Source organism: Camelus ferus, chromosome 9 (assembly GCF_009834535.1).
Source record: "Camelus ferus isolate YT-003-E chromosome 9, BCGSAC_Cfer_1.0, whole genome shotgun sequence".
Lineage (NCBI taxonomy): Eukaryota > Metazoa > Chordata > Mammalia > Artiodactyla > Camelidae > Camelus > Camelus ferus.
The window spans coordinates 49,740,470-49,752,488 of NC_045704.1; the positions used below are offsets into that span (position 1 = coordinate 49,740,470).

The 12,019-nt window shown below is 56.3% G+C and overlaps 1 protein-coding gene across 3 annotated transcripts in view; it reads right to left on the minus strand.

The window, feature by feature from the left end:
* Positions 1 to 12,019, minus strand: part of BCAR1 (BCAR1 scaffold protein, Cas family member) — a 45,114-nt gene that overhangs the window by 21,616 nt on the left and 11,479 nt on the right. The window contains exon 1 of one of the 3 annotated variants that reach the window (XM_032486748.1): positions 699 to 864. The exons of the other annotated variants lie outside the window; for them this stretch is intronic. Coding sequence (XP_032342639.1) covers positions 699 to 710 — 12 coding nt within the window. The 5' untranslated portion in view covers positions 711 to 864. Of the gene's footprint in view, positions 1 to 698; positions 865 to 12,019 lie in introns of those variants that run through there. 3 annotated transcript variants of the gene reach the window in all.

Here is a 12,019-nt window from a genome sequence, read left to right on the forward strand (position 1 = left end):
CTGGCCAAAGGTTAATAATTAACTGGCCTGGGACTGGTGCTCTGGCCGTGCAGACTTTTCCGCGGACACCGTGCAGTTGCTCGCCTAGCCCTCAATCCCTAGCCTGGGGGCCGGTACAGTCCTCACTCCAAAACACACGGACGGACGACCACCTCGCTTCCTGGCAGTTGACGCCCCCTGGCAGTTCACGGTTCAAAGGACCTCAGTAGCAGAGGAAACTGAGGCTCCAAGACATGTCTCATAGGCCCAAGGTCACTCAGTAGGCTGTGGCCGGCAGGGGGAGAGCGGGCCTTCAGCCAGCAACTTTCCCGGATCCAGGAACTTTCCTGTGGGCCCTCGGCCCCGGAGTCCGATTCTTCCAACCGCCCCCGGGACGCGAAGGCTCTGGGATCCTCCGCAGTTCTTGCTTCCGAGCGCCCTGATCAATCAAGGGCGAGAGAGGGCTATTCCAGGACCTCGGACCCCAGCCGGGTCGCGCCCCCGCGGAGGATCCAGCGGCCCGCGGTTCCCAGGACCCGCAGGTCCGGCAGGAAATACCACTAGCTTAACTCCTTCCCTCCTGAATTAAACTGGGATTGGGCAGACTGGCCGCCTCCAAGCCGATACGCGGACCTCGGCCACGCTCCCTGGCGCGCGGACCCCACCCCGGCCGCCGCGAGTGTACCCCAGGCCACGCTGGCCACGCTGACCGCACTCACCAAGTAGTTCATCGTGTCTGGCTGGCCTAGGGCTCCAGCTCCCTGCAGAAGCGCACAGCGAAACGCCTGCGCCGCGCGATCTTCGGGCCCCGAAGCCGCCCCGGTCCCGGTCCGGGTCCAACCGCCTCAGCCACCACGCCTGCCACTGCCGCCGCCCAGAGCCGGTCCCACCTCGCCCCGCCCGCCACCGCCGCCACAGCCCGGCGGGCCCAGCCCGGCTCCCAGCATGCCCGGCCACGCGCGCCCATTGGCCGCTTGGGCTCCCCATGCAAATGAGCCGCCAACCCCGGGGCCCGGGTGCACAGGGGGCTGCGGGAGCGCGCGGGCACGCACCGCCCAGTGAGACCGCCCACACCCCACCCGAGCCCGCCCGCCGCACTAGCTCCGGGCTTTGGCGCCTGCGGGATATGCGAGATATCACCTTTTCTCCAAATGCACGTCCCAGCCCTCCACCATGAACGACAACGCGCCCCTCCTCAAAGGCCTAAGTAAACGGCTCCTTCTGGGAAAACTGCCGGGATTGCCCTCCTGCTCCTCTGTGGCCGCTGCAGCCTCCGAGGCACCAGTCTCAAGTCTGCTTTCCCCGCCCACCAGTCCGGGGCATTCTGTGCACATCCATCTGGCCGACTGATTCCAACCTTCATCTAGAGGGGCATGCTCCAGCTGGCAGAATAATAATACGACCACAGCACCGACTCTGGTCAGGCCCACCGTGTAAGAGCTCCAGGAAATGAAGACACAGCAGGGAAGCTGGGGGCTGCAGCCATCTCTGTAATCCAGGAAGCAGAGGACTGGGGCTCATCATGATCTATTAGATGCAGGCAGGAGGCTCTGGGGCACCCAGGGACAAGAGGCTTGCCATCTCCCATCATCTCCGCTGAATTGAATCCAGCCTCCCTGAAGTTTCCTGCCACGATCTCCATGTTGCTGTAGGAGCTCTGCCCTGACCCGGCTCCTTCAGTTAGCCCTGTCCAGGCCTCACACCAGTGCCCCAACAACTCCTCTGTTTCAGCCACAAAGGGGTGGGAAGGATGTTGCCAGGAACCAAAGTGAAGGAAGCAGCACCATGGGGAAACTGAATGGAGGGCGCCTTGGTTCTCCTGAGTTCCCCCTCCCTAGGCTGCAGGTTGGTGACTATCACCCCATGTAGCAGAAACAGCTCAGCAAGAATCCTTGAGCGAGGTCCAAAGTTGCGTAGGGGTCTGCAGGGAGATCTAGGATGGAACCAACTCCAGAACTGGACAGTTCCATGCCTTTTCTCTGGGATCGTCGGACAGGTGACATCTTGGGCCACTTCCTGAGTGTATGGACACCACCAAGCAGCTTGCAATGCCAGGGAAGCAGCGGGGCACACCCTGCAGAGAACCCTCAGGCATGGCCTATAAAATACATACAAGCCCAAGGTGGCCCCACAGCTGCCCCTACACCTGACACCCAAGCTTGGGCAACTCAGCCCCTTACCGGTGTTCCACCTTGGGCAGGCCCTCTCCCATCTGTAAAATTAAGCTGGATCTGGCTGGTCACAGGTCCCTTGCAGAGCTTGTTAAAAAACAGATTCCTAGGTCCCCTTCCCCCAGAAAAACTGGGTGTGAGGGGACCTGGACATCTGCAATACCCCAAAGCTTCTCAGGGAACCATTGGACAGAAATCAGAGGATAGGGTGTGGGTAAGGAGTAAGGTCCCACTGGACACAGTGGGACCCAGACCTCAAAAATGAACAGAACAACTAGCTGCCACCCTCTGCCCTCCTCAAGATGGGACCCTCCCCCACCCCTGTCACCTTCAAAACAGCCCACTTCCCCATAGAAGAGGAGCCAGCTCTCAGAGGAACACAACCCAGAGCATCCCCTCCTGCTTGTTCCCAAGGCTGTGCCCCAAAGTCAGAAAGGAAACTGGGCCTGGCCCTCCTAAACTCTGATCCTGTCCACAGCCTTGCTGTTACCCCAGGTTCCCAGGAAGCAGATCAGAACCAGCGGGGCCATGCATGAGCATCTGTCCATGCTGGGGGCTGGAGGAGTCCTTAGGTTTTCCGCAGTTCTCCACTCTAGTGGGGAGAGGGGTCGGGACCAGGCTTCACAGCCAGACAGCAGGAGATCTATGCAGCGATGGGCAGGGACACAAAAGGCCTGGCCCTTCAAGGGCTGGCCTTAGTCCTAACTGTACTTGGGAGAGAGGAGGCGGCCGCCTGGGACCTAGGGAGACCCTCCTGCTCTGGGACTGGATTAAAGCAGTGCTGGGGGCGGGGCAGCTCAAGTGGGCAGGCAGTAGGGGGAGGAGAACCCAGCTCAGGCACAGGCATTTCAAAAATTTGCTCCTTTTCCACTTAAACTCCCCACCCCCCCAAGACGTGCCTCCCAGAATGGCATTTCCGCTTTGGAATCAAGGCCCCAGGATCTGTGCCCCACTGTGCTGGAAAGAAGGTATTGGAGGGGGAAAGGAATGCCTCCTCCCAGGCCAGCCAGTGGGTGGGTGGGGAGGGGCACCCACTGGGCAAGCTCTGGCTGGGGTATATGGGGGGGGGTGGGCCCTCCCAGGCCAACTGCCAAGTGACACAGTTCCCAGGACAATGTCCATGCCACCCCTTGGACAATGTCTCCATGACCACATGCTCATTCATGCCCACCGTGATCCTGCGAAACAGGCTTCACGATTAGCCCTATTTTTCAGATGAAGAGGCTGAGACCCAGTTTATCACCCCTTGCCCCATCCCACTGACTTTGGCCACAGAAGGAACAGAGCTGATGGTCACAGAAAGGACGATGGGGCTGCTAGACTGCAGTCCACCCTGACTCCCCTGCAGCACCTTCAGGACAGGGCTGAGAGGGAATCAAGGGTCAGGGACGCTCAGGAAACCCAAGGACCCTACCACACTCAGAGACTCCAAAGAACAGGCATTCGAGGCCCAAGCAACCCCCCCCCCCAAACATTACAGAGTTGAACACTAAGGTACAGCCGCACATAGCGCAAGGGACTGTGAGGCAGGAAGGAGAGGCCTGGAGAAGGCGTTGCTGGACGGAGTCTCCCAGACCAATGTTGGTCATCCCAGGAGTGGCCAGGCACCTCCTGGCCAGGCTGAGGATGAACTCACAGGCTGAGAGGGGATGTCACCAACCCCTCCCCTCAGGGCCTGGGGGGAGTAGCTGTCTGTACAGGGACGATGGTGGGCCCTGCACATGGGGACACTGGTCCTCATCTGCCCACTGAAGTGTCCACTGAGGTGAGGGCTGCTACTGATCCCAGGCCCTAAGTTAGGAGAAGCCTGGGACCCGGCTCCTGCTCTCTGGGCTTTTTGGGTCTTATTCTTTAGGTCAGACCCACTGTACAAAGAACTATTCTTGCTTTAGCCCCAACAATGTCTGTGGCAGCATTTATAACAGCAAACAAAGAGGGGGCATTACCTAAATGCCCAACTATAGGGGATTGGTCAGGCAACCAGAGACTCTCAATAGAATACTGTGCAGCTATTAAGATGGCCACTTTCAAAGACCAAAAGCACACAAGAAAATGCTGGTGACCACTGAAAGGAGTGGGCTAAAATGGCTTGCACAGTGTGACTCAGGCAGCCCCCTTCCCCTTCTAAAGCCCTGGTTTACCCAGAAGCACAGAGGGTGGCTGGATGGTTCAGCTGATGGCCGGCTCTGGGAGCAGCAGCAGGAAAGGATTTCCTGAGGCCGGAGGTGAGTGCTGCCAGCCCCAGGGACAGGAAGAAATGATGTATCTGGAGGGCTATGGGTGTTGTTGCCTTGCCCATGAGCTTGCCACTCACACTGGCAAGCTCAAAGGCAGCCTGCAAGCTGGCGCCAGCCCTGCCTGGGCAAAGGTGGAGGGACTCCTGTGGATGGCCTGGAGAAGAAGTGAGCCTGGCTGCATCAAGAATCACTGTCACATAGGCACACCCCACATATCTGGTGTCAGTGAGTCCTCACTGCTGTCCTGGGGCCAGGACAGAACTACCACCACCCAGAGGCTCAGAAAGGGGCAGTGCCTTGCCCAGGTCACACCTCCAGGAAGTGACAGCTACAACGGTAACCTGGCTACCCAGGCGTGTTCCCGCTGAAAAGCACCCCAGTTGATCCCAGACAGAGCAGAGCCTGCACTCTTAGGGCGGGTGTTGGAGTGATAGAGTTTTCCCATCCCCCTCTGCTCTCTGAGGGTGGAGTAACCATCCAGGCAATCCATCTGTCATTACGGTGGTGACTATGACTATAGGGAGGTGGGCTTTGGCCCCTAGCCTGAGATTCCCTTTAGCATCGCCCCAGGCAAGCCTCCAGAGACCTGGATGCAGGGACAGGACCAGGACCAAACGTGCAGGGGCAGTGCCAAGTAATGGGGGAGGGAGGCAGACAGGCCTGGATCCCACCAATCCCTGTGTCCCCACCTTCCCGCAGCTCCCTCCTCTCCCCCTCTGGCTCTTCCAAGGGCAGTAACTGGAAGGAGCAGCACACTCTCCTAATTCTTTTAACAGCTTTTCTAATTTGAAAATTAAAGAGCAGCAGAGGCACCTGTGGGTAGGTGCCTGCTTCAGAGAGGGTCTCTGCTGACAAGGCTGAAGAAGCGTGCGCAGGGCTGGGCCCTGGAACACATCCCAGGGGCTCTTCGCCTCAGCCCAGGGTCCTGACCTCCATGGCCTGAGTACCCCCTTCTCTTCTACACTTCTCTCTTCTACCTCCCTGTGTGCCTATGAGAACCACCACACTCCTGGCAGGTAGGCGAGGACTTGGACCTACAACGAGGCTGTGTGTGTGTGTGTGTGTGTGTGTGTGTGTGTGTGTGTGGCAGGCACTGGGACACCACACCCTGTGTCCTCACCCCACAGCAGCCCCTCAACACTGCCTGAGGGAGGAAACGGGAGTGGGGGAAGGAAGGGCATGGGGACAAGACCCTGTCCTCAGAGAGAAAGCGGCCCAGCTCTGGCTGACAGCCTGGGCAGGCAGGGACAAGGGTGTGGTCAAGAAGCAGCCCCAGCCCACCATCTGCTCCCGCCTCTCCCCATGGCAACCAGCCCCAGCATATGAGGACAACTTCACGTGCCAACTGCTGCCCCCCAGCCTGCTTCCACAGGAGCACAGGTGCTCACATTCAGAGACCTCCAGAGGGGCAGCACAGTGTTGCCCAAGCACTCAGCTGGGGTCAGGGAACCAGTGGGGTCACAGGAGGGGACACTGCGGGCTCTGGGGACAGTGGGGTGGGGGGCAGTACAGGAAGGAGTGGATATACAGAAAGCACAGCTACAGCCACCACCAAGAAAGGGCTGCTTTTTCTCCCTCCTTGGATTGCACTGTGGGCATCCCATCTAAGCCTGCTCCAACCTACAGAGAAAGTCTCCATGTACCCCAGGAGACCCAGGCCCAAGTCCTTGCCCAGGTTTAGCCTACAAGGACAGGAGGAGGGACCATTAATGATTCCACCTGGCATAGGACCCTCAGTGGTCACTGCATCTTTCAGAGCCTTGGTTAGTCATCTGTTCAATGTAACCACTGCCAGGAGCCCTGCCCATCACCAGGCCAGGAGGATGCAGGCACCGGCAGGCTGCAGAGCACAGGGCACCCCATTTCAGCAGCACACTCACACAACGCCCCACCAGGGCCAGCACCTCTGCACAAGTGCACTTCAGTGTGCTCTCCCAGCCCCTGTTCAAGTGCCCCGAGCTTCCCCAGCCCCTGAACAGCAAGAGAAACAAAACCTGAACCTCGACTGAGACTCTGCGGCAAAAATCTTTCTGTGAAGCCCTGTTGCCTCCAAATCCACAGCCAACGCTGGGGCTGGGAGGCGGACAGGGTCTCCCCTTGGAGTGGGGAGTGGCTGGTGATGGGGTCCTGTCACTACACATGTTACAGCACCCACTCCCCGCTAGGGTACTGCTGCCGGGAAGACATGTCCATGTCCTCAGGGAACTTATGCTCCAGGGTGTGCAGCAGGGGGTGGGGGGACTGACAAACAGACAAACATGTGAACATCTGTGGTGATAAGAGCTCTGAGGGAGAATGAAGCAGACAGCAGAGTGGTGGCAGGGGCTACTTTATACAAGGTGCGTGGGAGCTCCTCTCTGAGGAGGTGGCATTTGAGCTGATGTGTGAATCTTTTCCTAAGGCTCTTTACGCAGAAAAAATAACAGTAAAGATTTTTAGAAATCACACAGACATGCCAACTCCCTTGGTGTGAAGAGTGGAGCAAGGAGGTGTTAGGGATGCAGGGAGTGGCACTCAAGCAACTCCTCCCCCGCCTCAGCTTCTTCAGTGGTGGGGTGTTCTTGGGGCTGGGGGCTCCCAGAGTTGAAGTGAGAGCAGCCAGGAGTTCCTGCTTGGTGGGGTGTCCTGGTGGGCAGCCAGGGACAAAGAAGGGAGCCCAGGAATCTGTCCAGACCAGGGAGGGTAGAGAGATAGGGTCAGCTCCCAAGAAAGGCTCCATCCTCTCCTACCTCTCCTAGAAGCCTCTCCCCACCAGCTCCTCTGGATGGGACAAGGGCCTGGGAGAAACACAGCTGACCCAAAACTTAAGATGCTTCACCTCATGAGCAACCTGGGAAGAGGGAATTCTGACCCTGGATATCTGGGGAGGGCTGTGAACAAGTAGGCGGGTGGTCACATCACTCTGATTAATCACGTAAGTCTGGGGAACCCAGGATTTGGGGGCCCAGACAGCTCTCTGGGCACGCATCAAGGCCCACCAGATTGGACATCAAGTTGTATAAAATACTGAAATAGGGTATTACACCACCACCGACGCCAGTGTTCCAGCATTAAAAATACACAGCACACAAAGACTAGAGACACATATTCATCAGCAAGAGAATGGGTAAGTACATAAATTCATAGTCAAAAGTGAAACACTACCCAGCACAGCAATGAAAAAAGAACTATTGATACTCACCACGTAGATGAAAATTTCAAAACCATTATGCTGAATGAAAGAAGCCAGGCCCCAAAGAGTATATACTATTTACTTACTTACATTAAGTTTAAAAACAGGCAAAACTAAGCCATGATGAGAGAAATCAGAATGTTGGCCACCTTTCGTGGAGTGGGGCACACTTGACTATAAAGGGGGCACTTGCAAAATTCCTAAGGTGATGGAGAGGTTCATTATCTTGATATGATTGATGGTTACGTGGGGTCTACATTAGTCAAAACTCATCCAACTGTATACCTAACATCTGTCCATTTCACTGCATATCAAATCTACCTCAATAGAAGAGTCAACTAGTAAATATAAAACAAAGCACAGAGGGGGGAGGTATTTAACAGCTCAGTGGTAAAGTGCAAGCTTAGCATGAACGAAGTCCTGGGTTCAATCCCCAGTACCTCCATTAAAAAAAAAAAAAAAACCCAACAACAACAACAAAGGAAAAAATATATAGCATTAGGAATATCAAAAATAGGTATTGGAATCCTAAACCCACTGTGTTGTTACTCTTTTTGACCTGGCTGTCAGGGAGCTTGAAGGTAAATTTGTATGCCTACCTTCCCCATACATTACATCTTTTGATCATCCCAGACTCTTTGTGTCTCTCACTATAATCTGCTTCAAATCCTTATTGAAATTTGGCAGGACTTAAATAATAAAGTACTGAAAAGCCCTTTAGCCTCTAATTCCCCTTAGAAAAGGAATTAACTTTAGAGCTGCAACTTGTGACCACCTCTCCTGCCAGAGCGGGCATCCATCGCCACCTCCACCGAGGTCCCCAACCTGTCCCCAGCTCTTTTTCTTGCAGAGATGGAGACAATGGCCCAGCAAACTAAGAGTAAGCCAGAGAAACAATAGGGTTTGACTAGGATGTAAACAAAGCAAGCAGCTGTGATGAAACCAAGTCAGAGGCTGGGGAGGTGAAGATGAGCACAGAGAGGGACAGACAGGAGGGTAGGTGCAGCCAACCACAGGGAGCACAGCCTCATGCCAGGCCATGGGACGTGGGGGTCAGGAGGTGCCACCCTCACAACCTTGTGGCCCACCTGCCTCACCCACAGGCTTGAGCCCCCTTCCATAAGGTGCCAGGACTCACCTCAGTGGTGCTCTCCTTCCCTCCCAGGGCCCTGCCCATCCCTTGCTGACCAGGCTGCTGCTGACCACATCTGAAGTCAGGCTTGCACCCAATGCCCCAATAGCTTCCACTGCCTGTGACTGTGCACCCACTCCTGGGGGCACTCAGGGCAGGGCATCCAGCTGACCTCATTGGAGGCCACTCTGTCTGTGGGGTGAGGACAAGTACTTGTCCATTCAAGGCTCAAGGGGCAGGGGTCCTGCAGGCAGGCAGAGAAGGGGCTAGGGTCATCCCATCACTAAGGCCCTGGCAGGAACTGACCATAAAAAAAGGGTGACTGGAGGCAGACTGGGCAGGTCATGGAGAATTGTGGGGGCAGGGGTCTGATCACCTCTCCCCAAGCTAAGGGTGCAGGAGCCAGGAGTGGGTCTTGGCCACTGCACCAGTCAACAGTGGCAGGATAAAGATAATAACTTCAACAACAATAGTTACTATGACTTATTAGCCTCTTACTAAGAGCTTCCCGTAAACCTCACCAAGTTCTCATAAGACCCCAAGAGCTCAGTGCTGTTAACATCTGCATAATACAGATGAGGACACAGGCTCACAGAGGTTCAGTAACTTACTCAAGGAATAGACAAGCAACACCTTTCAGTCTGGAGCCCTTGCTCTCGACCCACCAAACATTTTCCCCACCCAGAAGCAGCCTCTTTGGGAACCCACTCAGCCCCTAACAAGGCTTCCAGGACAGCGGCTGAGACACAGGCTCTCTGCACAGGGACACCTTGTCTGGGGGTGCTTCTTAGTGCTCCCAGGGCCACTTCCTCAGCAGGTGACCAGGGTAGGCTGGGACAGTGCAGTGGAGAGAGAGGAGCCAAGTGGGCCTGGGTCCTGCCCTGAGGAGCCTGACAGCAACCAGATAAACCCAACAATAATCACAGAGGGGGGGTTCTGGAGGACTCCTGGCACCATGCCCTCTGCCTGAGCGCTGGAGAGGGAGCAGGAGTGATGGGGTGGACAAGGCAGCGGTTGGACATCACTTCCTGTAGAGGGGGGGCCAGGCAGAGCCAAGGTCAGTGGGAGGGGCATTCCGGGTGCTTTGGAGACTGAACTGAGGACTTTGGACTTGGATACCGCCTCTCCCCACTGTCCTCTTTTGAGCCGGTTCTACTAGGCCCCAGGTGTCCCTGGCTTGACTGGCCAGGCCAGTGGTGAGCCCAGGGCAGAGCCTCCCAGCTCCCTGACCAGCTCTCCTGTCACAGCCTGTCTGGCACAGAGCCAGGCACAAAGGGTGACCCAGGACCACTGGCAGAGGTTCAAGCAGGGGCCACTCCTGGTCCACTGATCACCATCAGCCACTGCTGGGGCTGCAAAGCCCTGGGCAAGCTGTCTGACAGCCCAGAATCCCAGCTGCCTCGTCTCCCAGGGTACCGAAGGGGTTACACAAACTCATGCTCGGAAAGCCACAAGCAGAGGGTCGGTCTCTCAGTAGCCTTGGCCTCTGTGGATGGCTCAACAGGCCACAGCCCCCACAATTACAGAGGCCATGCTCACTTTCTGGCTTTAGATCCTGCCAGACTTGGTTCCCACCCTGGCTCCGTCTCTCAGTGGCCGTGTGGCCCTGGCAAGACTATAAGTCCTTCCTGAGCTCGCGAAGCCCTGAGCCCAGTGCCTGGTACATAGGACAAACTCAACACACATCAGCACCTCACTCCTTAAAAGGACCCATTCCTCATAATGGAGCAGAGGAGGAGTGGGAATGGCTGTGCCCATTTCACAGGTAGGAAACAAGAGGCAGGGACAGCAGGGAACTTCTCTACAGGCTGGAGGCTGCCTTCTCGCCTGACACTGCCAGGGGACAATGTCACTCCTCAACACGGAACATGCCAATGCCCACCAGGGTCTGAGGTGGGTGGTAGAGCTGTTCTCCCTTCGTTTCAAATGCTTCCTGCCTGCCCAGAGGGAAGAGACAGGTCCAGGTGCCAGATGGCCATGCCCAAGAGGAAGGCAGATGTCAGAAAACAGCCAGGAAGTGCATCTGCAGGTACTGCGTGAACACTACTGACAGCTCAGGGCAGAGGGAGGAGCACTGAGTGGGGAGTCAAGAGAACCCTTCCTTCTCTGGGCTCCAGAACCCAGGTGGGTCAAATGACAGAATGCGACCAGCTGATCCCTGGAGGGTCCCCCAGCTCTAACACTCAGGAGTTCACTCCTGGCCCAACCTGGCCAGTCTCAGCCTCTTCTTCCCCTCTCCACCCCATTGCCTCCCATCCCATTCTGAAGCATCCTGTAATTTCTGTGGGCCAAAGTGCCTGCGTCAGCTCCATCCAGGAAAAGACTGTCCAAATGAACGGGTGTGCTTAAAACCCAAAAGTGTCCGTAAGCACCACATGGGCAGTCACCATTCTGGGTTCCCAGAGCACGGCTTGAGTGGGAGGCTGGCCTGGAAGCCTCTGAGGGCCTCACCACTCGCCAGCACATGAAAGCAATTTACTGAACATTTCACGGCTGCTCCAAAAATGAACTTCTCCTCCTGGTGCCACCAGCTCCCTCATCACCCAAGGTCCCAGGAGAAAGCCAGGGTGATCTGACAGTGAGACCCCCAACTGCCGCCTGCAGAATCCCGGAGGGTTGTGACTGCAGGCGAGAGGGTAGAAAGCGACTTAGAGTTGGCAATGGTGTGGCTAGACCAAGCAGACCTCGTCTGCAGGTCTCCACAGCAGCCCCTGTCTGTCCAAGTCACATGCAGACCCTCCACCTCCTACCATCTCTTCTTAGTACAGACAGGGCCACTGAGGCCCAGAGCCCAGGAAGGCTGCCCAAAGTGCTGTAAGGCAGGAGGTCTGGGTACTATTCCAGGCTCGGTATCCAGACCTCTGCTGTGACTGAGGACAGCTACACTAAACCAAGTGCAGACTACCCAAACTGAGGCTGTCCAGGCTCTGATGTGGCCTGAGTCATATTCCCTGTTCACTACTGTCCTGGAGACCCAGGCCCTCAAGGAAGCTCAGATGGTCTCCCTCTTCCTTCCGGCCAGTGCCCACAGCATCAGGGCAGATCCCTTGATGCCCTGAGGCAGAAAAGATGCAGCGCTTTGCAGGAAAGCAGAGTAGGAGAAGGGCTTGGCAGGCATTTTCTGTCTGTCTGTCTGTCTTTCTTTCTTTCTTTCTTTCTTTCTTTCTTTCTTTCTTTCTTTCTTTCTTTCTTTCTTTTACATGAGGCGATTATGCTCTGAACGAGAGCAGATGGGGGTTGGAGGGTTCACATCAGCACGGTCTGGAAGCCCTAATTTTTTCATCTGTAACTCTGCATTACCGCTTCTGGAGGTGGGCAGGAGCTGGGA